This window comes from Melospiza georgiana, chromosome 8 (genome assembly GCF_028018845.1).
Source record: "Melospiza georgiana isolate bMelGeo1 chromosome 8, bMelGeo1.pri, whole genome shotgun sequence".
NCBI classification, from domain to species: domain Eukaryota; kingdom Metazoa; phylum Chordata; class Aves; order Passeriformes; family Passerellidae; genus Melospiza; species Melospiza georgiana.
Window position 1 is genome coordinate 34,861,273 of NC_080437.1, and position 26,891 is coordinate 34,888,163.

At 43.1% G+C, this 26,891-nt stretch overlaps 1 protein-coding gene across 1 annotated transcript in view; it reads right to left on the reverse strand.

Moving 5' to 3' along the window:
• Positions 1 to 360: 360 nt before the first annotated feature.
• Positions 361 to 26,891, reverse strand: part of C8H10orf90 (chromosome 8 C10orf90 homolog) — a 61,781-nt gene continuing 35,250 nt past the window's right edge. The window contains exons 4-9 of the mRNA XM_058029319.1: positions 13,495 to 13,767; positions 11,378 to 11,607; positions 10,211 to 10,406; positions 2,321 to 2,384; positions 1,409 to 1,508; positions 361 to 1,258 (exon numbers count right to left, since the gene is read on the reverse strand). Of these exons, the coding sequence (XP_057885302.1) occupies positions 1,220 to 1,258; positions 1,409 to 1,508; positions 2,321 to 2,384; positions 10,211 to 10,406; positions 11,378 to 11,607; positions 13,495 to 13,767 (902 nt within the window). The 3' untranslated portion in view covers positions 361 to 1,219. The remainder of the gene's footprint in view (positions 1,259 to 1,408; positions 1,509 to 2,320; positions 2,385 to 10,210; positions 10,407 to 11,377; positions 11,608 to 13,494; positions 13,768 to 26,891) is intronic.

Here is a 26,891-nt window from a genome sequence, read left to right on the forward strand (position 1 = left end):
AATCCAACAGAAACAGAGCACAAAACACCCCAGTCCTGTGTCCAGCACAGGTCACCCAGCTGGAGGTTGTCCCAGTGGCTCACAAACATCCCTCTTCCAAAAAATCCTGACCTTACATCCCAGGCTGGATTGGGAAAACAAAGCAGAACCACCAAAGGCCAAATTCCAGCCCCATTCAGACCCCTGCTCAAACTCTGTGCAGCAGAATTTAACACTTGCAGTGATTTTTAGGGGCAGTGGTTTTTCCCCATGGGATTTGTGGGTACAAAGGCACGACTTCTCAGGCAGTTTCAATAATTTTGTTTTATTTAACAGCACCAAATAAAAACACAGTGCTTGGATCAATATTATCCTCATGCTTTATTCCATAAATAAACTCCATTGGTTTGTGAGCTGCTTGTTTTTACTTCCAACATGTACAAATAAAGATTTAAATATTTTTTTGGAGGAAACGTGACAGCTGGTTTGAGTTCTGCAAGTTTTTGATGCAAACATCCTTCTTGGCACCACTCCTTCATCTGCCATTTCTAGAAACACTTTGTGCTCACAGAAGTGGAGTAAAACGTATGTTACAATGAAAAAACATGAAAAAGTGTTATAAACAAATAGTTAAATATTGGGTTTTTTTAATGGGAGAGCTTGCTAGGTAGTTTCACTCTATGAACAGGAATGGAGTTCTTCAGAAAGCTGAAATATTGGTCCCTTTTGGAATGTTAAGTATTAATGTGAAACTGCTGTTGCTCTGATGATGTGGTAATGCTATTTCAACTGGTTCCTAAACATAACAAATAAAACAGTTTTCTTCAAGGATTTAACTCACAGGAAATCAATTAATAAAATACTTCAGAGAAATAAGTTTTCCATGTATTATAAACACTGGGCTATTGCTACAGAGAAGTGTGCTTTTTAAAAGAAGATTAAGATAAATAATACCCCTGTAATTCAGTATTTGCATTAAAAATTCTTAAAATTATTTCCTCTGGGTAAACTGACCAAAAGGTGATGCTCTGGAACAGCTGTGCTCCCTTTTAGGCTGTTTTTGATTACAAGAAAGTTGCCTTAAAATTTCAATTGAAACATAAATGATCTTTCTTTATACAAAGAGCCAATGATAAGAAAAATACCTCCAGGTAATTGAGATAACAGTTAATTTTATGGCTTATCTAGAAGTCAAAGGCATCCAAGATCCAATTAGGATGATGAGCAAGAGACTCCTTTGTCACTCCGTGTTTCTGTGGAGGAGCTGGTCCAGTAATTGCTAGGAAAAAAATACAAAAATGCTTTAAAATACTGTTAAAACCCATGAGGTGATAGAAATGTTTAGTGATACAGGAGGTGAGGTGGAGTTGGCATCCCAGATTCAGATTTACTGGCTGCATTTGCTCCAGAAATCACAGGAAATCCTCACCTTTTTAAACATCTCCACACGCAGCCTGTTGCTCTGGATGATGATCCGCTTCTGCTTCTCTTCTTGTTTCTTTTTGACCTCAGGTAAATTGTCATAAATCCTGTCAGGAATTCAGAAAGCAGAGCTCATGTCATCCCTGGGGCTCACAAATAATTAATTTTTCCTGTAGGGAATATTTGCCTTCCGTGCAATACTTGTAATGGGCATCTCTAAGTATTTAAATTTGATTTATGGCATGGGAGTGATAAATTATGAACAGTCATGGTTTGATATGAAATCTGACTGGTTTCAAATCTTGCTGAAAATTCTGATTTTGGAACAAAAAAACTTAAGAAAGAGATGGGATCAGGTGATTTCAATGCAGTAGCTTCTAATGAGCTCAGTGAAGTCGGTTCCAACTTGTAGCAACAAAATTCAAAGCAGAATCTGGGTGAACATGGTTGGTTTTTTGTTGTATTTATGTCACACAATTAGTATCAAGCAATCATTTTCAATTAATCTTCTAAAATATAAGAAAACCATCATTGTAAGTCTGCAAACTGTTTACATTTTTTCACTGTCATTAGGAACATGTTTTACCAAGGACAACACAATCTTTCCATTCTAAAAATAACACGAGTTGCCATTCAAAAGGTGGCTTCTGATCTTTTCCCATTAAAATCAGTGATAGAATTCCCAGGATTTGGAAGGGAAAGCTGGACAGTCCTGGTTTTGCATCCTCTGTGCCATAATCTGGGGGAAAAAATCCAAAGTGACCTCACTGCTTCCATTTTTGGGTGTTCAACATGAAGGACCTGCTGAGGGTTTGGTTTTCATTGTCATGGGGGTGTTGAAAGGGCAGGGCTGCCCAAATCTAAGCTGATAGAACAGAGAAAAATCCATGGACAAACTGTAAAGCAGAGGGATTTGTACCTTTTAGATCTCATGTGCATCTCCCTCTCGGGAATGACTCTCTCCTTTGGTTTGAAGAGGTTATCTGGCAGAGAGAAAATAAAGTTAGTACTGGAGGGGTCTGCTTTTACTGAAATCTCAAATGTCGTATTTCACTGAGCCACAATTTGCCATCTCTGGTTAAAGTTTTGAAGGCTTAAGGCCAGATCCAAATATCCAAATCTCTCCAAAATTTCCTCACAGGTTCCTGCAGGCAGCTGCAGCCTGGCTGCTCCTCAGTGTGTCAGGAGCCTGCCCTGGTGCAGCCATTTCTGATTCAATTTACACCAGTTTTGCAGGGCTGTGGATAATTATCTGAGCTTGAGAAGGAGGAAAATCATATTACTCCTTCCTGATCAAGTATGAAGATATCTGTGATAATTCCAATCAGCATTTCCCTGGATAGAGGAAAATAATTTCTGATCTGAGCAGTGAGTGGTTCTGAGGAAATGGTGATTTTAACACCTGCCTTGCAAAAATGAGTCCTGAATGGGAAGGGAGTATATTTGTACAAGGTGGGAAGCCAAGAAATAAATGAGATCACTGCTGTATCTCTGTGTAAAATTCATGGAATCACAGAATTATTTGGGTTGGAAAGGACCATAAAGCCCTTCCCATTCCCATGGCAGGGACACCTCCCACTGTCCCAGGTGCTCCCAATGTCCAGCCTGGCCTTGGGCACTGCCAGGGATCCAGGGGCAGCCACAGCTGCTCTGGGAATTCCATCCCAGCCAGGAATTCCCAATCTCCCATCCATCCCTGCCTTTTGTCAGCTTAAAGCCATTCCCTGTGTGCTGTCCCTCCATCCTTGTCCCCAGTCCTTCCCCAGCTCTCCTGGAGCTCCTTCAGGCCCTGCAGGGGCTCTGAGCTCTCCCTGGGGCCTTTTCCAGGCTGAACAATCCCAAGTCTCTCATCCATTCCTCACAGCAGAGATGTTCCATCCTTCCAATCAAAAATCAAAATCAGTGGTTTCAGTTCTGAACTGGTGCAGTTTCCAAAGAACAAACTCAGAAAGGAGAGAGGCTCTGGAGCCTCCTCTGCCTCAGGACTGACTTTCCCCCCTCAGCAGTTGTCTACACTTAATCATCCTTGTTAAATCTTCAGCACACACCAGCCATATGCTCGATTTGCAAGGAAAACATAATTTGTCTTTTATTTATTAGTGTTCTAACGCTCATTTGCGTGTTGATTCACTTAAAAGGAATAAACACTTGGATGCTGCTGCTGTCCAAATGACTCTCAAAGTGCAGGGAGCAGCCTGTCTCTGACCCAGGGACACCTTCCACTCTCCCAGGTTGCTCCAAACCCCTTCAAGCTGGCTTTGAACTCCTCCAGGGATGGAGCATGGTGACACAAGAACATTCCAGAGCTTTGTGTAGCCACCAGAACAGGAAATGCCCATCCAGGGGTTTGCAGACCCACTCCCTATTCTATATACAGCATGATAAACTGATCAAATGCATTTCCCTGCCAGTCCCTAATCAGGGTGGCCTCTGTTTTCAATTTCTGGGAAGGCTGGGAGCTGTGCTGGTGCTGTTGGTCCAGAACAATCCTCTCCTGCTGGCACAGAAGGGCATCAGACCCATCCCTGCCCTGGAACAATATATGAGGCTGTGCAGGGCTTTGAAGGGATGGACTCAAAAGAGACTCTGGGGAGAATCCTCCAAGAAAATAATAAATCCACTTCCCCATGGAGCCACGAGGTTAATTCTCATGGCCAAACATTCCTGCAGCACTTCCCAGCTTGCTATTTACCAGAAGAAAAATCACATGCAATCACAGAGGCTAATCCTTGATGGATTGTAGGATTAGGACTCAAAAGTTAAATAAGAAATAAATAAAAAAAATGCTAGAAATGAGAAAATAAAGTCATGAGTGGATTTAAATAGTTGTTAATCCTTGACATTGAGAAGAATGAGCATTTAAAAGGGGCAGAGCAGCAAACAGAGCTGAAATAACCTCGAGCTCATCCTGGAGACCTGGCTTAAAGCTCTCTCCTACCAAGCCAAGATCAAATGTAGACAATTCCCCAGGCTGATAGGCTCTAAATTGTGTTTTAGCTGCTCCTTATCAAAGCCCCTTATCAGATTCCATAGCCTTGGATGGCTTTTGGAGCAGGGATTTCAGAGCAGACCTTCAGCAGTGCCAGGGATGCACCACAGTTGATAAAGCTGCAGACAGAGAGGGCTGAGTCTCCTCCGGGGTGTTTTATTCCCACCCTGTGAAACTCCTGAGTTTCTGGCTTTTACAACTGGTCTCACACCTGCACTAAAGCAAGCTGGAAATGAAGGTAAATGGGTCGTCCCTGTAATATATTTTAATTAATGCTAAACTGCACCTCCAAGAGGATGAGTAACTCTCCTGCCTGGGAAGTCAGTAAATATTTAGACAGAGAACAGATGAAATGATTGTGTTGGAACCAGCCCCTGACTTCCTATTTACCACTAAATCACTGGAGCACTTAAAAGAGAAAAACAGTGGCAAAATTTATCAAAGAATACACAATATAGACTCATTTTCTTCTAACATGAATGTAAATTCTCAAAATTTGGTAGGAGCTAAAATGTGCCTTTGAGGATGTGTGCAAAGCAAAGCACTGCTGCTGGTGGATCTCTAATTTAATTTGTCATGAACTGAACTGAAAAAATAATTCACCAAAAACCCATTTGCCCAGAGAAATCCTCGGATATAGAACGTTTTTTTAAACACTGGGGTTTTTAAAATCAGCAGTCCCCAAGAAAATAAATTAGCCTTGAATCTAAGGTGCATGTGGATGTGATGTTGAGCTCTGCATCACATTTTCCTGGGAATTCATCCAGGGTGTGTAAAGCAAAAAAAAAAAAAAAAAAAAAAAGGGCAAAAATTATTATTATTATTATTATTATTATTATTATTATTATTATTATTATTATTATTATTATTATTATTATTATTATTATTATTAATGTTTTAATATTTCAATATATGATATTATATTATAATGTTATTATTTATATATTCTATTCTATTCTATTCTATTCTATTCTATTCTATTCTATTCTATTCTATTATATATTGATATATTAAAACTATACTAAAGAAAGAGAAAGGAGACATCAGAAGGCTGGAAAAGAAAAGAAAGGAATGAATAAAAAAATCTTGTGATTGCTCACAGCCTCGACACAGCTGGACCTGTGATTGGTGATTAATTAAAAACAATTCACATGCTGGGTAAACAATTCTCCAAATCACATTCCCGAGTAGCAAAACGTGGAGAAGCTGAAGTTTCCCAGCTTCTCAGGAGAAAAGATCTTAGCAAAAGGATTTTTCAGAAAATTTGTCTGTGACAAGGTGGTTCCCAGGTTTTCCAGCTGTTCAGGTCTCTCCTGCTACTACTGAGACTTCTGACCCTCCTCAATATTTTAACTTTTCTGGAAAACAGTACTAATATCTCTAAAAAGCTGTAAAATTGAGAGGTTTATGCAAACATTTTCATATTAGAATAATTTTGGGGATGTTGCTGGAGATTTCAGTCCTCTCTGTCCAAATGATACTTAAATATTCATGGATTTTATCCAGAAAAACAAAAATATTAGCATCTCACCTGGCCTTCCTAAATCTTTCTAATATCATTAGAGCATATTATCCTAAAAAGCATTTTTGGTCCCAAAAATAGCAGCTTTTGAAGAAGATGTGGCAGAATTAACATTAGTTTAATAATATCTTCAAAACAGATCATTCCTCTTCTTAATTCCATTACCCTGACTGCAGCTTAGACTTTATTCAGAGATGCCAGCCAAAAAAGCCAAAAGAATGGGTGGCACTATTAAAAGTTTGAATGGGGAGAAGGAAACTGGGAAATGACCTAAAGTGAATGACTGTGGTGGTGTTTTCAGGGTCTCAGGATGAGAGAAGAGACGAGGATTTTGAATCCGTGTTTCAGAAGGTTGGTTTATTATTTTATGATATATATTATATTAAAAGAAAATGATATGTTAAAACTACACTAAAAGAATAGAAGAAAGGATTTCATCAGAAGGCTGGCAAGGAAATGAATGCATTGATAATAAAATCTTGTGACTGACCAGAGAGTCTGAGACAGCTGGGCTGTGATTGGCCATTAATTAGAAACAACTAACAAGGACTAATCAAAGATCTACCTGTTGCATTCCACAGCAGCAGATAATCAATGTTTACATTTCATTTCTGAGGCCTCTCAGCTTCTCAGGAGAAAAAATCCTAACGAAAGGATTTTTCATAAAACATGTCTGTGACAAAGGCCCCAAATAAAGTCCCAGCTGAGCACCAATGTGAATGTCACAGGATTACACCTGAGTGGCTGCAGGACTATTGCAAATTCTCTGATTGCCCCCTTCTCCTCCCTCACTCCAAATAAAAGCCTCCCTGGCACAGAGCTGCTGGAGAAATCCACCCCTAGAAAATCCAAACAAACAGCAATCCAAAAAACACCCAAACAAGCAGCAATCCAAAAATACTTTTGGGGAAGGTTTAGAAGCACGGCTGAAGGAATTTAAATTGTTTCCAAGATATTATTAAATATTGAGGGTTTGGGTGCAAACCCAGAGGAGCTCAGCAGGCTCCACAGTGGCGTGGAAGGGTAACCATCAAATCCCATGGCCAATCCCAAAGAACAACCAACCCCTCAAAGGAAAGGTGGAAAAAACCCCACAGGTGCCTGAGAAATTGTGTGAAACCTCCCAAAGTCCCCGTGCACACCAAGATCACAGGGCTGTTCATTCTGCAGATTTAAAGGCCCATAAACAGCTGGTAGTCCTGTCAGTGCAGTAATTACATTACGGTTTTGGAGATTTAAATGCAGTTATTTGAACATTGTTTCTATTCAGCTCGTCACAGTGGGATCCCTAATTTGTTCGACACAGTCAACAGCAGAGTTGTCTATCTTGGACTAATTAGCACTCTCAAAATTTAGCAGTGCCCATTACCAAGCACAAAGGCTGCCTGGGAGTTCTGAGCAGATTCTGTGCCTTCAAAGAGCTCTGGTGATGGTAAAATCTCGTGCAGGATAAACATTTCCAATTTCCTCAGATTACTTTCAGCGTTTTGTAAAACCCTGCTCGTGAAGGACAATTAAAAACTGGTAAGCAGCTCGGGGTTTTGAGGATGGGAAGGTAAATGGGAACTGCACAGATGTTGGTATTTATATGGAAATTATGCTGAATGCCAATTATTTCTTCATCCTGAAAGAAACTGAAGTTGAAACAACACTGTCAAAACACAGGGAAACCCTGCTAGTCAATAATTTCATGTTATCAATAAAGATGTTTTAGGCTGATAGAATAATCTCTCTGGGAGAGAGAAAAATCCCTGCAGGTCTTTGCTCTGGGTGTGAATTATTTTATTGGAATCCAAGTTGCAAGAGCAGAGAGAAGCACATATCCCAAACTTATTTCAGAGAGAGGTAAGGGCAGCAAACTGCTTAAAACACCTTGGGCTGCAGTTAAAGCCCCATTTCCACCTGAATAAAAGCAGGCACCTACTCCTCCCCACCCTGGGTGCTGAGAATTTCAGACTTTCTGTACTGACCCCCAAGAGAACTCTGCATTTGACCTGAGGCTGTGGAGAAGCTTCCAAAGTGAAATAACAGAACTGAGATTATGAGTGTGTAGTTTGGTATCACACACCTCTGATATCACACACTTCTATCCAAACTCCACACCCACAATCCCAGTTCCATCATTCCATTTTGGAAGCTTCTCCACGGCCTCAGGTCAGTGCAGTGTTGTCCTGGAGGTCAGTGCCTTCGGCACAGAAAATCTGAAATTCTCAGCAGCCAGGGCTCCAACAAGGGCCCTCTGTAGTGCAGGTTACAGGCTGTGCTTCACCCAGGGATTTGGATTTCCAGCATAACTCCAGTTCTGCTTCAACTACAGACATGTGACACTTCTGTCATTATAAAAATATTAAGGTCTCACAAACAGAAAACCACACTACACGAAGGCAGATGAGTTACAGAAACCAAAGATTCTCTCTAGACAAATTCACCTTTAATGACCAACCACTAAAAGATGGAAATAGTCATTAACTTCAATAATTAATGAATATATTTCAATATTATGATTTTATTACTCATTAAACAAGCATAAAGATTAAAATTTCATTATAATTTGAGGAGAAATAGGTTTAGCCTTTCATATTTTGTTTCATAAATTATTTGCAGAGTGGTTTGGGGGATTTTCAAAGATGTTCAGACAGAAGTGGGAGATTTTTGCCACTTCCTCTAATAAAGATGACAAACTCCTGGTGTGCTGCTGGCAGAGCTCAGAGTCCTCACACTGCACAGCCCTGAGAGATCTGATTCCAGGTAAATTAACTTGGATCATGGAAATGGTGAATTAATTCTGTTGAGTCTTTAAGATAGAATTCATGCTTTGTGCCATGTGTCCTTATGTGTATTTAGCTCTCACTATAAAAACTCAGTAGGGCTCTGATTAGGACAGACCACTGGAAGCTGGAATTCTCCAGGAAACTCCAAGAGCCCTGAAATGTGGCTGCACTCACATCCCCTGGACTCACCCTCATTCTCCAGGGAGCCAAAAACCTATTTGTGTTTCCCCAGGTTGAGGACATCAAATATTCCCTTTCCTGCATCCTCCAGGTGTCTTCGTTAGTTTGTTTAATCTTTTCAATTAATTACTTTTCAGTAGCATAATGTATCTTCAAGCAGCCACAGATTTAAAACCAAGATGTAAAGAGGAATGCCAGTCAATCATATAAATCTTTGTTCTTTAGTCAACTGAGTTAATTAAAATCCAGATGGCAATTAAAAAAAAAAAAAGAAAAAGAAAAGAAAAAGAAAATCAATTTGTTTAACATCTTGAGCTTAGATAACATTTACAGAGGTGTTGTGAGGGACAGAAGGGTTTCCCTCACTGGGTGCTGAGGCTGTTTGCCACAACCTAATCATCTTAAATTAGGAAATGACAGAGTTTGCATGGCCTGATTTAGCAGGGCTGGGCAGGCCAGAGCTCTTCCCCAGCTCTGGGATTTCTGACACAAGAGGCAAATCCACACCTGCAGCTGGGGCTCCCATCCCAAATCCCACCTGCCTCCCTGCTGTCACCTCTGTCCCCAAACTGATCATTCTGTAAGCTGGGAGAGGATGAAATGTCATTTATTGCCATCAGCCCACAACCAGCAGCAGCTGCACCGTGCTGAAGAACACAACTGCATGTGACAGGGACAAAAAGTGCCCAAGGAGCTGCCACAGAGCACAGGAAACTCCTCATCCCCACTAACCCTTCTCAGGAATTCCTGCCAGGAGCATCTGCACAGATGCTGGAGTGTCACTGTCATAGTTTCTGGAAAATCCCTTTGCCAAGATTTCTTTTCTTGGGAAGCTGGGAAGCCTCAGAGAAAAATGAAAACAATAATTGTCTTATTTGCTTCTCCTGTGTTTTGCTGCTTTGGAATGTGGTTTGGAGATTGTTTATCCAACAGGTGAATGTTTGATTGGTTTCATGTCAATAGTTTTTACTTAATGACCAATCACTGTCCAGCTGTGTCAGGACTCTGGAAGAGGTCAGGAGTTTTTAATTAGTATCTTGTTAAGCCTTCTCTAAGTATCCATTTTCTATTCTTTAGTATAGTTTTAGTATATTAGTATATAGTATTTAGTATGTAAAGAATATGCTATATTCTTCAATATAGCATAAGTACATGAAAAAATAAATTAGCCTTCTAAGAACACGGAGTCAGATTCATCATTCCTTCCTGCCATGGGGGACCCTGAAAATATCACACTGTGGAATGAACCAGGAACAGCAGCTCTCCCATTCCTCCCCAAATTCAATTTGGAAATTCCATGCAGTACTTCCAAAGGCAGCCGAGGACGTGCTGCTGCTCCCAACTCACCACTGAGAGGGTCAGGGATGGTGAATTGCCTCTTCCTGCTGGAGGTGGAGGTGGAGAGCTTGCGCGCCCGGGCCCGGGGGGTGCCCGGGGGAGCCTCCCTGTGCTGGGCCCTCCTCAGCTGCACCATGAGCTCCAGCCTCTTCAGCCTCTGCTGCGAGCGCGAGATGAACTGGGGGTTGTGCAGCTCCAGGGCCTCCTGCAGGACACAGAGAAGCTGCTTTATGCTCTGGTGATTCAAAGGGAGGAAAAGGTGTGATGGGCGTAGGGCTGAGTTTGGTTATGGATGTTAAAATGGTGAAAATGAATCTGGGTTTTGGTTGGAAGGGAATTTAAAGCTCATCCCACCCCAGCCATGGGCAGGGACACCTCCCACTGTCCCAGGTGCTCCAAGTCCTGTCCAACCTGGCCTTGGGCACTGCCAGGGATGCAGGGGCAGCCACAGCTTCTCTTCACAGCTTCTACCCTCCCAGCCAGGAATTCCATCCCAATATCCCATCCATCCCTGCCCTCTGGCACTGGGAAGCCATTCCCCTTGTCCTGTCAAGGTTACACATTTCTGTGTTTCAAATTACATATTTTTACATCCAAATTCAAGTTCTTGATGTTTTGCCTGTTTCCTTTTCTCACCCCATCACCGAAGCAACTCGTCACTGGCAGTTCACAAACTTTCCTGTTTATTTAGATTGTCAGATCTCTCCATGGCTGATCCAGAAAGAAAACACTTCCCAGTCAAAGGCTGCTTCAACATTTAGGAATGTCTTAGGACAGGGGAAAGGAGCAGAGATGGGTCTGCAACATGTGCAGGAGGAAAAGGCAGGGAAGTCCATCAGGCAGGTACCACCTGGGCCATGTCCACAGCTACAGCTGGAGCTGGAAGTGCCAGGCGCTTGGGAAGCTGGGGATTTGTAAATTCCCAAACTCTTAACAAGTTCCCCCCCAGGAACAGCAGCTGCAGCTCCAAACAGGGAGCCTGGACAACCAAGCAAGTTCTGGCAGTGGATACAAACTGCCAAAACTTCACTGGAAAGGGAAAAATCAAGGAATGTGAACTTCTGCCCTTAACAAGTTCCCAGGAAGCAAACACCATCCATGGGGAAAAAGGGGAGAAAACGGAAAAAAAAAAAAGAAAACTAAGTGGGGGAAAAAGGAAGAAAAATGCTGCTTTACCCGCAGTGAACATGGAGCTGCTGGAGTTTTCTCCTGCTGGGAGCGGGGCTCTGGCCAGGTGAGCAGGTTTTTGTCCCAAGCCACACCTGGAGAGCAGGCCCTGGACAGGGTCACCCTGGAGAGTGGCACCCTGGACAGGGGCACCCTGGACAGGGGCACCCTCCAGCCTTGCTTGTCCTGTGCCTCGAGCTCCTCTGCGCTGTCCCTCGGAGCAGGGAATTCATAATTGCCTTGGAGAGATTTAAAAGTTCGTTAGGAGCGCATGGCTAATTTTTTATTGGGTTCTCCACCTCATTAGACAGAGAGGGCAATTCCTGAAATAAGAAAGCCAGGCTGTTATTAATAGGCCTCATTAGGCAGAAGAGATCAGGTCTAATGGTGGCTGCCCTGTGACACCCAGAGTGTCTCTCACATTATCCAGACCTCACAGGGAAGGAAATCACAATTAAAACTCTGGGACACTCAACTCTCTTTGCTGGTGCTTCCCAAAATCTGCGCCATGGAAAGCCAGGGATATCTTGCTGTGTGACCTGCAGTTGGAGTTCATTCCAATTTATTGCAGAAAATACCAGATTGTTATGGGCTTTAACCACAAATCATTTCCCTTTCACCACACTGAGCCTTTCATCAGCACCACAGTTTTGTTTTTTTTTCCTTTGTTTTTAATCCAGTTTGCTTTCTGTCATTCCTACAGATCCATTAGCCAGTGGAAAAGCTCCATTAAAAAAATAATCAACAAAAGGTTATTGTGCATTATAGGGCATTATTATGAAACCTGTCAATTCACATTGAGAAAAAGAGATTATTTTCTACACTTATAATTAAGTTTTAATGCTCACTGACTGATACTCCCTGTACAAATTAGGACCAAAAGAAGGCTGTGTGCTCAAAAATCAGATTCTCATTCAGGACAGAACGAATCCAAAATAACAAAGGAACTTCAGAATGGCTCCATATGAACTGTTTGAAAAGTCACACTGGATGGAGTGCTCCTTCCTTGCCAAATAATTTGATTTCTAGAACTAAATATCTGGGAATAAAGCCCGTTACTGTTTTATTTCAATTTTTGGTTACAATAAACTTAAAATATTTTCCTCTTTATGACATATTGTACATATTATATTGTACTTTAAAAACATATTAAAAAGATCTGTGTTGGGTACATTTGCCTTATAAAAGCCTGAACTGTATTTCCTCCCTAACACTGTTCTCACCAACATTTTGGAATAAACCTTGAAACCTGTGAACATGAAATTAAATTCCTCCCTAAACCAGGTTTAGAGGTGGGGATTAAGTTGGGCTTTGCCAGATCTCAGTGGATGCTTCACTTTTGTAAAACAAAGTTGCTCTCAGTTAGGGGAATGCCATGATTTAACTTCAGGCATTAAAAACAGCATTTAGGCTTCCAAATGTGTGACATTCAGTAGCTTTATGCTCAGTGATGACAAATTTTCCCTACCTGCCTGCAAAAAATTCTCTTCAGAAAACACAGCTGTAAGAAAAAAAGGTTCTATGACAGGTTCTATTACAACATTTTTAAGGAATAAGTTTCTCACAAACATATTGATACTAAACCCAAATTATTCTCAGTTGCTTTCTGCAAAAATACCTGCATGAATACAGCTGCTGGTGTCATCCGCATTTCAGCTGTGAGAATTAATGTTGGAAGTAAGACATCCCAGACACAGCTGAACCCAAAGAAATTATGTTTTATGTTATTACATCTTGTTAATAATCATAGTTCAGGTTGTTGTGTCATTAAAAAAAAGGTTGAAGGAGTGAAAGAAAGGTATCAGAACAAGGTTGTAAAAATAGCCTCACTACTGGTAGTACTTGGGTAGGGTGGGGCTGCTTGACTTTGCAATTTTAATGCTTTTTCAAGATTTTCTTGGGAATCTAAGCCTATCTTGGTAATTTTAATCTTGTTTTCTGTGAACCATAGCAATGTATACAGTCAGATCAGCTGATTGATCTCTCACCAGATGACTCACGCTCAGCACTTAAAGCTGCACAAAAATGGCCCGACTTTCCATTATTTCACTTTTCTTCTCTGAGACTGATCTCATCTTATTATTGAAACCATATTCCTGACAACCACAGTAGGATTTGTACCTTACTTTTTAGGAGCTGCTTTTGCCTGTGAACATTTTCTTCCCAGAGCATTCCTGATGACGCCTTTACGTTGCATGTGCTGTTGGAGACACACATTTTTGGTTTCAGGACACCCTGTGCTTGGATCTCTTTGGGTTTGGAGGGGTCTTTGGAGGGATCTGCCCTGTTGGATGAGCCATCAGGAGCAGCAGCAATGGTTTCTCTGGAGGCTGCAAATGGAAGGGAGCCAGGGGTTGTTGTGCTGCTCCTCTTCCTGCTTCCCAACAGCATTGGTGTTCCTGTGAAAAACAGAAAAACAATCCTATAACATGGGAGTTTTTTTTTTCTCAGCCTTCTAATCCATGTGGTTTTTATTGGTATGGCAGGATCCTGGAGTTGTATGGGCTGAGCAATCAAAAACTGCAATGGCAAAGCATTGTACAAGTTGGACTTTTGGGTGCTAGTTCTTGCTATGGCTTTGCACAGAGCCAGAGTGGGGCACTGGAAATGCTGGGGGTGGGAGATGCTCCTGAGGCAACCACTCCACTGGAGAGGGAATAAAACCCTGATCCCAAAACTTGTTAGGCCTTGGTTTTCATCACAGCCACCACTGAACCCATAACAATGATTTTGATGAGGTTTAAACAATTTCAAATCCTAGAATCCTGGAACACTTCCAGTTGAAATGTACCCTAAAGAACATCCAGTGCCACCCCCTTCTATGGGCAGGGACACCTCCCACTGTCCCAGCTGCTCCCAGCCCTGTCCAGCCTGGCCTTGGGCACTGCCAGGGATCCAGGGGCAGCCACAGCTGCTCTGGGCACTCTCCCCACCCTCCAGGGATCAATTCCTTCCCAAAATCCCGTCTATCCCTGCCCTCTGGCTGCGGGAAGCCATTCCTCTTGTCCTGTCCCTCCAGGCCATTGCAAAGATTCCTTCACCTTTCTTCTTGTCTTTTTAAAAGCAGATTTAACACAATTCTTTCCCTGCTGACTCTTTGCCATGTCTTGGCTGAGAACAGAGTGAAGATTAGAAGTGTTTTTCTCCTTTGAGCCAATTCATGGCAAAGGGTGAGATGGCACTGCAGGGATTTTAAAGAATTTGTGAAGAATTTGTGGATGTGGCACTTGGGGACATGGGTTAGTGATGGGCAGTGCTGGGGTCATGGTTGGACTCGATGATTGTGAGGGGTTTTTCCAACCTAAATGATTCTGTGATTCTGTGTTTGACACTTCCTTATCTCAAAGCCACTCACTAAGATCAGATCCTGTCTTGTGGGAAGCTTGCAGTTCACTTTCCCAGTCCTTAATCCACTATCAGTAGATAAGAAATATTCTTTTCCACAAAATGATGATCTCCTATGCAATTTAGTGACCTGACTGACTCATGTCTCTTTTGACTCTCCAGTATTTCTGAGAAAATCAGAGGCATTAAGATACAGCATTTCCTCTTTTTCCCTTTCCCTGTAGGTCAGAGCTTGGAGCACAGAACCACAGAATTGTTTAGGTTGGCAAAGCCCTCAGAGATCATCGACTCCAACCACAACATCTTGAGCTCCTTCCTGTCGCTGCCCATACAGTGAGAAGGAGTCAGCTCCTCAGGGGATCCTCCAGTGAGGGATCCCTGAAGATCAGCACAAACAGAAAAAACAAACCTTGGTTTTAATGTTTTTAATTAAATTCATTGAGATGGACCCTATCCAAAGCAGTTTCACAGCCCTACAGAAAATCTGGTCAAAGCAAGGACGTGCACACAGAGCTCTCAAACATCCAAGCTCTCCTGCTCTCTGACAAAACTTATTTTTCTCTGTGCTTTTCATACATTGCAAATATCTCCCTTATCTTTTATCACAACCAAGTCCTTTTCTCAGATGGAAATAGTTTTGATGCAAATGCTCCCAAGAAACTGGACAGACTCAATTCTGTGCATCCCCTCAGAGCTCTTGCATATCCATGGACCTGCTCCCTGACCAATGCCATTCCTGCAGTCACACAAAAATGTCTTATGGCACAGAAAGGGGGGGAAAAAGCACTGGGACAGATTAATGGGATCATGGGCTCAAAGGGTGACTGTGGGAGGAGGTAGGAACAAGCAGTGGGGTAGGAGAAGATGAAGAAAGCAGCAGGTAGCATTGAGGAACTGCAGAGCAGCAGGGGAGGAAGCCCTTTCACTCAGGCAGCCAAGAAATCAGATGGATAGAGGGGAAAAAAGGAGGGGAGCTAAGCCCCAGGAAGAACCTGAATGGAAAACAGATTATCTCATTAAATCACCTTTTAAATTAAAATAGTTTACTGGCCAGCAGTACACAGAGAAGAGAAGAAAGAAGAAAGGAGGAAAGAGTCTCTGCTCATCCATGGCAGCATCACAGTGGGAGATAATTTCCCTTCATATCAAGAAACGGTCTGTGCAGCAAATGTGTGTTGTGAAGCCAAACAGCTTGGCTGTCAAATTGCTCCAGGCAGTGCTGTGTCCCCAGGAGGGGCTGTTTGCTGCTGCTGGGCTCCCCAAAATCAGCAGGAGTCATCAGGGGGGTCACAATGGGCTGAAGGGAGAAGGGTGGAACAGTGGAGACCGGAGTGAGGGAAGGAGGAGGCTCCAAGCCACATCTCCCCTCTCTAACTCAGAATATTGATCTGAACACAAGAAAGAAGAGCTGCCTGGAGTATTCACAGCCCATTTACTCCTAACTACCAGACTAGCTCTCCATGGATATTGGCTTCCAAGTGTAAGTACAGCAACCTTCAAGAATGGACAATTAAGCTCCAGGAAATTTCTTACGCGTTGTGCAAATGGAGAAAACCTTCTCTCCTCTCTGCACCACTTCCCTGCTGAAAGAAACTCCACCAGTGGCGTCCTCCCAACAAGGCCTGGGGGACCCCTACGAAGATGTGGAGTAGGAGAGAAGGAAAAGAAATGCATGAACAAAACTAAGAATGGGGTCAAAAACTACAAAAAGCGGATGGATGCTTCTTAGCATTTTATGATAAAAGGTTGCCTTGAGAAAGAATTTCAAAACTCCCCATGATTCCTGATGAAATTCAGGAACAAAATCAACACGTCCTTCCTGCATGAAAAGCTTCTTCCTTGTGGATCTGGTTCTAATATTCTAACTGAATCTTAATCCTTATTAGATTCACAGTATGGTGGGGATCTTTTTTTGGTGGTAGTTAATTAAAGCAATAAAAAAAAAGTGCATCTTCTTCTTGTCTAACACTGAAGGCAATCAGAATAATAACAGAGTCAATTTGCTGAATTCTTTCTTCCAGCTCCCTCTTGAATTAACCTTTCCCTTCCAAAGGTGCACCCAGGTGGAGCGAAATCTCCAGGAAAACAGAGCAAAGCAAACCAGACAGGGGCTCCAAAAATCAACTCCCTCATCCTCAAAGCAGCTCTCAGTTACTTTAATGAACACAGATGCAAATGATATTTAGGAATAAAAAGAAAAAAAAGAACAAGGCAAAGGTACTTAAAGGTAAGATCACAGCATTTCACTCTGTACACCCTGGACCCATTTTTAATATTCTGTGTGGGGAATTAGGACTGTTACTCTCATTAAGACTATCTGGAATTGCATATCTAAATCCCTCCACCATCCCAGCTTGAAATATATATGCCCCACTGAGAATAGCCAGAATTGCAACTGGATGACCAGAAATAGATGGTTTTTCTATTATCCCAGCTGAGGAAAGCCTTTAAAACCAATGAACAAAGACATGCAAGTGTAATGCTTTGGGAGATATGGGAGAGCAAAACTCAAAGAAACAGAAAGCAGAGTGACTCCATTAATAAAATTCAGCCAGTATAGGTTGTAGTTGGAAAAGTTCAGCTGCTTATAGAAGCAAATTTAAGGAACAAAGTCATAATTACATCTGGAGAAGAGTCATTTTTGCCCTGTGCAAGAAAGATGACAAGAGCTCAATTTTTAAATAATGACTTAGTGAAAACCATACCATATAGGAGGAGTTTAAAATATTCTGTAAAACCAAGGGTAGGTTTTCAAAAGCTCCTTAAAAAAAAAAAAAAAAAAGAAAAAAAATCCTTGATCTTGGAGTAAAATAAGTATATTGTTTTACTGTAAAGTATCTTTTTACATTTCCCCTCTCTCCCTTCAGGGGGTTTTGCTAACGGGAAGTGACCCTGCATTACAGCAGGGTAAATTTGAGACACACACAATCCAGGCAAACATCCCCTGCTCCATTGTTACTGCTTTTTCCCCCCCATTTCACTTTACAGCAGGATAATTCAGCTTTTCATCCTTGAATATAACACTCTTCCCAGAGTTCCAGTGTGGATTTTTGATGATTTGCGACAAAGTGCTCCTTTGAAACTGGCCAAAGCTCATTTTAGCAGAGGCAGGGCTGCAAATCCTCCCCGGCCACCGAGTCAGGCCGAGAGGTGTTTGGGGAGGGGACACTGAGCTGATTCCCTGGGTGTCCCCAATGAGATCAGACATCAGCACTGGGGGTGGCTGGGAGGGGACACTGAGCTGATTCCCCGGGTGTCCCTCATGAGATCAGCCATCAGCACTGGGGGTGTTTGGGGAGGGGACACTGAGCTGATTCCCCGGGTGTCCCTCATGAGATCAGACATCAGCACTGGGGGTGGCTGTGCATTGCAGAGCACCTGCTGGGGGGTTTTGTTTGAATTTAATAAAAAAGCCCCACATCCTGAGCTGCCGGACCTCCGTGCTGGGAGCCGATGCTGCCAACACCCCAAGCAGAGAGGAGCAGGAATGAACATTCCTCAAATATAAGAAACTTCTGCCTCCTTCAAGATTCAGCCCCAGTAGTTGTGGAGACCCACACGTGCCTCGAGCAGCCATCCATAATCCCGAGCAAGGCTCCAGCCCCTGTCTGACAGAGACTGATGGCCCAGCCCTTGTCATGAATCAAGGGCTGGCACAGCTGAGCCACGCAGTCTTAGATGGGAGCAAACAGAGCACATCATCTCAACAGCCTGGGAACCCAGAGAAATGGAAACACTGAGAGCCATGGCAGCGTTATTAGTTATGCCAGGGTTTGTCAAGGGATGCAAGGTAGGATGGAGGATTTATTTTTTACAAAAGGCATCACTTGTGATCAGTCAGCGAGCTGCAGTCAGCCAGGGGTGCCACAAAATTCATGTTTTGACTAAAATTCCTGCGGACCAGCAATGAGACTTTTGTCCCAAACTGCCTCCTGATGCTTCTCAAATGATTCATTTGCAAGAAGCAGCATCAGCTGCTGCTCAGCATCAACATCCATGGAAACCACCTGAATTCCTGGTAATGTGGCTCTGCCCACACTCCCTGTTCAAAATATGTTGTCTAACAAGGTCTTGATTCACCTTTCAATAAAAACCTGGGGCTGGATCCTGAGAAGCAGGGCTGGGCCCTGACCTCAGTGCCATTCCCAGAACTGCCAAGATCCAAAGTCAAGGTAACTTTGCTGGCTTCAGGAGAGAGGCTCAGCCAGCCCATTCCTCCCAATGAATGTGTCATTGCACCTGTATTAATGCTTCTTCAAACAGCCCTGCCTGCTGGGGATAAAGCTTAATTATCTCAGCTCTATCAATAACACCTCAAGCTAATAGTCTAGATTAAAAAATTATCTCTAGCAAAAAAGCTTCTCTTTTTCCTAGCTACCACTTTCTGGGTGTTTTTTTTTTTTTTTTTTTTTTAACCATGTTGACAGCTGTGGCCATATTTCTCAAAAGGAAGAGGCTTTCTTTTGGCAAAAGCTAATATTTGACTGCAGAAAGTTGTAATCATTTAAAACAGAAAGTGTACCTAAGAGCGTTAGGCTTCAAACCTATAATCAGTCCTAAGTAGGAAAAGCTTCTTAATGTCAAGAAACAGCTTGTTTACAGAAGGCTTTGGGCAAAATTATTGTAGTGGCTTTAGAGCAAACAATCCCAAACCCAGCTAATCACCAGCCCCTAACAATCAGCCTCTCCCTGCTGAAGGCCAATTTATTTTCTCCAAGCACTTTTCAAATAATTAATTGACCTTCTCCCTTGCTGTTAAACAAGGGAACATCGCTTATTCCAGGGAGGGAATGAAGACCAACCTGCAGCACCCAGTCTGGCTGCCATGGAGAGTTTTGGTGGAAGGAGGATTTGCAGCGGTTGCACCAGCAAAATCCTGCAATTTGACAGCCCCCATTGGCACCAGAGCAGGTCCAGGTTGGGCAGCAGGAAAGATCTCTTCACTGACAGAGTGGTTAACCCCAAAACAGGCTTCCCAGGTGGAGCCAGCATCTCTGGAAGTGTTCCAAAAAGTAGCAGATGTGGCACTTGGTGATATGGTTTAGTTGACATGGTGGTGTTGGACTTGGTGATCTTGCAGGACTTTTTCCAACCTTAATGAGAAGGAAACGTTCCTGCCTGGCACCTGCAGGACATCACCTTACACCTGGAATCATGAGAGGGTGTAATTGCAGCAGGATATTTGAGTGGACAGCTCATAACCCACCCACAGGATCTGAGGTGACTGCTCGCACCACGGAGCTCCCAGTATCCAGCTGCTCAACTACAGTGTTTGTATATTTTACTAGCATTTTTCCCTTTCTCTTCCTATGAGCTGGGAGAGGATGAAAGGAAAAAATATTTACTGCTGTACTTTCGAGACATTGCCTGTAACAGCCACAGACCCAAACCCTCCGAGTTAGAAATCCATGTTTGCATTTCCAGGACGTCATGCTAGAAGCTATCAGACGCTATTGTAGTGACTCAAGGAGTAATCTGATGCAGTGTGACTTGGAAAAAAAAAACCTTCAGGATGATTCAGAACATTTAAATGGCGATTTTCAGGGTAAGAAAGACTTGGGCCACTTGGAATTCTCATCATGTCTGAGGCACCTAGTTCAGCTCCTTCTGATAATTTACCGCAGCCAGGCTGAGCCAAGTATTCATTTCACAGACTGTACAAGAGTCGTTCCTGGTTTAAACCAAGTGTGAATTAGGGGAAAATGAGGCTCTTTACTCCAGCGGCATAATGCAGTCACTGAATCCACAGAGCCCATCTCTTTTAATCATTATTTTAATGATTCTGGTATTCCAGCCCTGCTGCTGGCCCAGAGTGCTAACGAGTGACTTGTACCCTCCAGTCTTTCACTTCAAGCTGTCTCACATTCTTACCAAGGCTGACAGCTCAGATAGAAATGTCACAGAATCACAGAATCATAGAATGGGGTAGGTTGGAAGAGACCTTTAAATCATGGAATCCAAAATGGAAAAGAGAGGAAGAATCAAACCCTCAGTTTTCATATGCTGAACTTTAACTTGGATCCTCAGACAACACGAACATCTTTGGGAAAATCTAATTTATAAATTTCACTCATAAAACTGTGTTCTGTATCATCATTAACAGGGCAGACATCATTCTGTCTTCCAGAGAAACAATGGCCTTCCTACCCAACAGCTTCATTGCAATGTCCCAGAACAGAAAATTGAGCCTTTAATCCTCAAAATGCATTTCCTGAAGGAAATTTCAACTCCAGTCAAATTATTTTATGATCACACAAAACCAAACAACAAAATCCACAAGAAAATTGCAAAGAAACAAACAAACCCCAAGAAGATCCAACCATCTCTGGCTGCTCGTTGTCTTAAACCACAGAGAAATTGATAAAGAACAATTGGCTCCACAGGAAAATGGTCTCAGCCAGGGTCACTGTGACATGGCAGCACTGTCACTGAAAGTCAGCTTTGGCTCTCACAGCCCCGAGCATCACCCTTCTCCTTTGCTGACAGCATTGCTCACAATCTCAGGGGTAGCCTTGCCTCCATATGGCAGGACAGGAGGTCACCACATCTGTCTCCTGATTTCATAAATAAGTAGTTTAAAGGAGTGGAATATCAAAGAATATCCCTCCTGCTGATCCCTTCCTTCTCCTACACCCTTTGTACCACCAGATGATGGGGAAGGCAGCAAACCTTTGAGACAGAGCAAAGCTGAGGAGCTGCTACTCTAAAAAATGCAAAAGGGCCCTCCAAAAAACATGAGGCATCCCCTTCTTTCTACAAATGAAATTAAAAGCTCCAAGATAGAGAGGCAACTGCTCAGGCCCATCACACAGGCTGGGGTCTGTCTCAAAGGCTGGCAGCATCTTCCAGAGTAACAGGATTTCCAGTTCCTCACTCGAGTTTTCATCACCTGCAGTGATTGAATCCTCATTTTCTGGGGATGCAGCACATGAAGGTCACACCTCAGTGTAACACGGACCCAGTGACACAGAATGTCTAGACTAAGGAAAATTGACAGCCTCCTCCATTTTAAATTTATCCCAGATGAAGTGAAACATCAAAGGAGCTCCTTTTAATGGGCTTTTTGGCATGTGGTCCTTTGTTCTTAACAAGTCAGCACCAGCTGCTGTGTCCATAATGCCAAGTCAGTAACATCCCCAGCCAAATTCCTGGCTGGTGTAAATCAGTGTCACTCCTCTGCAGGCAGAGATTTCACTTGGTTGACATCAGCTGAAGATTTGGCTCCTTGTGCTTAGCAGGTGCAAGATAAGTAAAATCTCCTGTGCCATATTTCATATTTCTCCTGTCTTCACCACCAGTTCTGCTGCACACATTTGCAGGGTGGAGAGTTAATTAGCATCAGCTGGAGCTGCTCAAGTTTCTATACAATAAATTCCATATTGTCAGGAACTGCTTTCCTCTAATTATATCTTGTTCATGTATATATATATATATATTTATTTATTTATTTTTACTCACGTACAAATCTTGTACTCTGGCTTATTGCATGGTGACTTTCCCATAAACAGAAGATGATGTGAGAACAACAGGCCACATTCCTTCATCACAGCATTTCAAATACTATTTAATTAATGAAAGTAAATATTACTCATAGCCTTCAGATTTCCTAATTAGCTTATTCTGTTACCAGGTTGATCTATTAGTTTAAAGGTGACCCACAAGATTTTCTTGATACATATATGTCTCAAATACCTGGAGCTCTTCAGTGTGTATTTAAATCAAAAATGTATTTTTGCTTTGCAGGTAGCAGCTTATCAAAGTCCCACAGCACCAGCTGTTCTGATTTTACCCCAGTATGAGGAGGAATATACATACATGCATCAAAAAATTAAAACAGATCTTGAAACAAATTCAAGTCTAGTTATTTACCCCTTAAAAACTCATTAACACTGCTGACTTCAGCACCTGTTAATGAGTAAGTTCAAGAAGGAAACAGAAATCTGTAATCATCTGGGGCCATTTAACAAACCCAAAGCCCAGATCCCATCTCAGTTTTCCCCACTGGCTGCCTTGGGTTGTTTTAATTAAGCAAATTATGCTTCCCCTGCCACGCTCTTTGGGCAAAGGTGCAAGCATTGGCATTACCGAGTGTCTGGGGTGTCTCATTCACTGCTGTGGCCACGTCCCTCCCCTCCCGAGCATCTCATCCCTGAATTCTCAAAGAGGAACGTTGGGAGTGCTGCCCTGGACACCCCAGAGGCAGGAGAGCTCCCAGGGCTCTGCTGAGCACGTTCATCACAGCCACCCATTGTGTGCCATCCCCATTGTGTGCCAATCCCATTGTGTGCCATCCCCATTGTGTGCCAACCCCATTGTGTGCCATCCCCTCCTGCTGCTGACTGCAGTGTGGAACCATGGAACCCTTCTGGCTGGAACTCTGGAACCTTCTGTGCCTGGGCTCCAACCATTCCCAGCTCTGCCATGGCCACCATGTCCCCAGGTGCCACCTCCACATGGCTTTTGATTCCCTCCAGAATGGGGACTCCACCACTGGAAAACCTTTCCATGAAGGAATTTTCCCCAATATCAAACGCAAACTTGCCCGGGCCCAGCCTGAGGCCGTTCCCTCTCCTCCTGTCCCTCTTCCCTGGCCGTCCCTCCTGTCAGGAGCTGTGCAGAGCCACAAGGGCCCCCTGAGCCTCCCTTGCTCCAGGCTGAGCTCCTTCCCAGCTCCCTCAGAGCCTCCAGCCCCTTCCCCAGCTCCATTCCCTTCCCTGGACTCTCTCCAGCCCCTCAATGTCTCTCTTGTCCAAGACTGACCCCAGGATCTGAGGTCCCTCAGCAGTGCCTGGCACAGGGATTGTCACTGCCTTGGTCCTATGACCACACTGTTGTGGCCATATGATTATCTTATAACCCTGATGTCCCTAATTTTGGGTGGCTTACATGGCATTGTAATTCATGATTTTCCCTTTTGTCATCTCCCCCTACCCTCCTTGCACATGTGCACCTCAGCTCGGGGCAGAGGGATCCAGCACAGCACCCACAATCCAGAGTGGATTCACTCTCCAGCTCAGCTGTTACTCCTTAATATCTCTCCACATCAGTTTTGGGTATGACAACAAAACATGAACAAAAGTGTAGAGGTGAGCAGGAAATATTTTGGTTTAGAAAAGAGCTGAGATGTGTGAAGGCGCTCAGGCGTGAAGTTTACTGCTATCTAAGCTCAAATGGATAAATTTAGATGTTGGCATTCATAATCTTCCCTAGAAAAGTGATGATATTGTTTAATCAAGAGGTCAAAAAGAATTTAAAATTGTCCCATTTTCTTCTTTTTTCTCCTTTTTAATAATTCAGCCTAGTGCCCAGTAGGGTAATAGATAGTGAAAGACGGATGGAGAACTAGATATTCATGGGGAATACATTCTTCATGAAAGCTAGGTGAGAAATTAATATTAAAATGTTCCTGTCTTCAGCAGAAACAAGACTAATCTTTTCATTTCTAACTTACCTTGTATTTATGAGACATCAGCTGCAGACAGGAAAGGAAATTGCAGCATTGCCTAAGAGCAGCGTTAGCAAGTCCTGACAGCTTGTTAAAAGCCGTGACCAAAGGCAGGGTGATGCACATCCATCACCCGTGGCAGGCACCTCGTGGAGCTTGGCCTGGGCTGGCCCTTGGCCACATCTCTGTGTGGGTGGCTCGTGTGGCCCCCAGTGGGACCCTTCACACGTCCCTGCAGCTGCCCCAGGGATGGGAATGTTGGCCACTCACTAAAAATAAACACAGTTCTGTCCCACGGCTCTGTCCTCCCACGGTTCCAGCCTGACTTCATGTATAACATGGATTTTCCAGCCCTTACAATCCCATTTCTTGCCAGATAATGGAAGTAAAGGCCCAAAGCAGTGCAGCCAATAGAAGATAGAGTCCACAGTGGGGAAATATCATATTCCATCCTTGGGATGCTCTAGCAGAAACCATGGCTTTGAACTCTGAGTCCCAGAGATTTGGATTTCCAAGTGTAATTCCCATCCACGAGCAGAGCCCAAGATTTACATTTCATTAATAATCCTAAAGCATCCTTTTCATATGAGGCACATGATGAAAATACATAACTCTGGAGATTACCTGGCCCAGACTCCTGCTGAAAGAAGGGCCTTAGATTAAGTTATCCAGGTCCATGTAAAGCCAAATCTTGAACAGTTGGATTTGGACATGAAATAATGAGTAATACAGTAAGTAGAGTCATCATTACTGCAGTGAAGTCACACAAAGATTAGGAAAAAGACACTCAGCTGGGCCTAGAGGAAACAGCAAACCCAGCCCCAGCACCTGTAAAGCAGAGAGTATTTGGGTGCTCCTTCCAACTCAGATCCTAATAAAGCAACCTATACATCCTGCAAACTGCATTTACAGATTTCATACAGAGAAGTGCAGCCTTGAAAGTAATTTTTCTTTTTTTTTCCCTCAGCATAGTGATGTTATTACCACTTGTATTTCTGCTGGCAGGAAGCTCTTGCCTACAGCTGCAAACCAATATAAACTCCAACTTTCTGGGTCATCAGAAATGTAATGGACAAAGTGCTCTCTGCAGTTACCTCATCCATAAGATAACTGAGTTAAAGCATGAACACTGTGGCAAAACTTGTTCACTGTCCCTTCTTTGCTGGTTCCCCTTTCTTTTTAAACACTTCATTTCACAAACATTTCATTGCATAAACATGGAGCAGAGCAAAGCCTAACAGGAACAGGTTTGAATTAGTAAACAGCAGAGGAAAAAAATATCCAAAATAACTGGGAATCTAGAATGGGATAAAAGTTCCTCCCCAAAAGGGTTGTCCAGTCCTACAGGGATTTAAAAGCCCTTTGGATGTGGCACTTGGGGACGTGGGTCAGTGGTGGCCTTGGCAGTGCTGGGGGCTGGTTTGACTGGATGATCTTAAAGGTCGTTTCAAACATTGATTCCATGATTGATAATCTCATACCAATACTTCTCCTCCTCACTTCACCCAGTCCAGAAGTAAAAAGGACTCAGTTTTTAAGTTGTCCCAGGTTAAAACCACACCATTCCCTCTCATTTTGAGGACCAGTGTGGATGTCCCATGCATTTTACCAGGCTTCTCCTATTAAATGGTTGATGGCTGTGCACGAGCTCATTACTTGGATTATCCTGCTGTTGTTTTGGAGCATTATTCTGGTTGTTTATACAAATTTCACACAGGAAAGTTGTAGTAGGCTGATAAACACCTCCTTACACATTACAAAGGGTCTGAGCAGGAGAAATGTATATCTTTGCATTCTACATTATGGCCCACACAAAAGGTGGAAGCAGTTAAAAGGTAACACTTCCCATGTTTATTTACACCTATAGTCTTATGTACACAAATGGTGGAAGTTCTTTATCACAAACCAGTATTTCTCAGCTCCTTACTTCACTGATTTCCTCCTTTCAGTAAAACTATGGAACCATGAGGAGCCTCCCAACTCACTTTCTAATTATTTCTAGTAAAAGTGGTTCTTCCACACCACCATGGCATCACTAAGCCCAGGGAAGGCTGAGTTTTAAATCTGCTCTATCACAGAGAAACCTTAGATGGTGTTGAATAAAGCCTTGAATACACAACACTCCCCATGGAGTGATATTCCCTGATATTTAAAATTAGGATGTGTACAATGAAGTGCTGCATTTGCTGGTGCCATCCCTTTGTATTTCCATCCCAAACCCTCCTGTTCCCCACTGTTCTTCTCCTGTCTAACACCACATAGCCTGCATTATGCTTAGGAAAACAGAGGGATATTTTATGTCAGGCTCTGCCCCTGCAGGAGCAATCCCACTGATTTCAGGCATGGAAAAGGGAGAGCAGCAGAGACTGGGGGGAGTTTGCACCTTGCCCAGCCCTCGAGGCAGCGTGAGGCTTCTCATCTCTCTGTTTCCTTCCACTGGCACACTGGGAGGATGAAGGTACAAAGGAGCTTTAGGAAGTGGCTCGTGTTCATGCACTGACCCTTAGCTCAAAAAGGCCATATAAGAACAGGGTAATTGCAATTAAATGTAGCCCAAGGCTGCAGGGTACAGAGGGGGCGAGTTTAATCTTTGTGCTTTTGGTAAAAAACAGACTTCACTCATTGACAATCTTCCCATCCACCTTCCCTTCCTGGAAAGGCAATAAACCCAGCTGTGGCTGTCCAAGTGTGCTGGAAAATCCCAGTGCAGCAGGAGCTGCACCACTCTGGGCA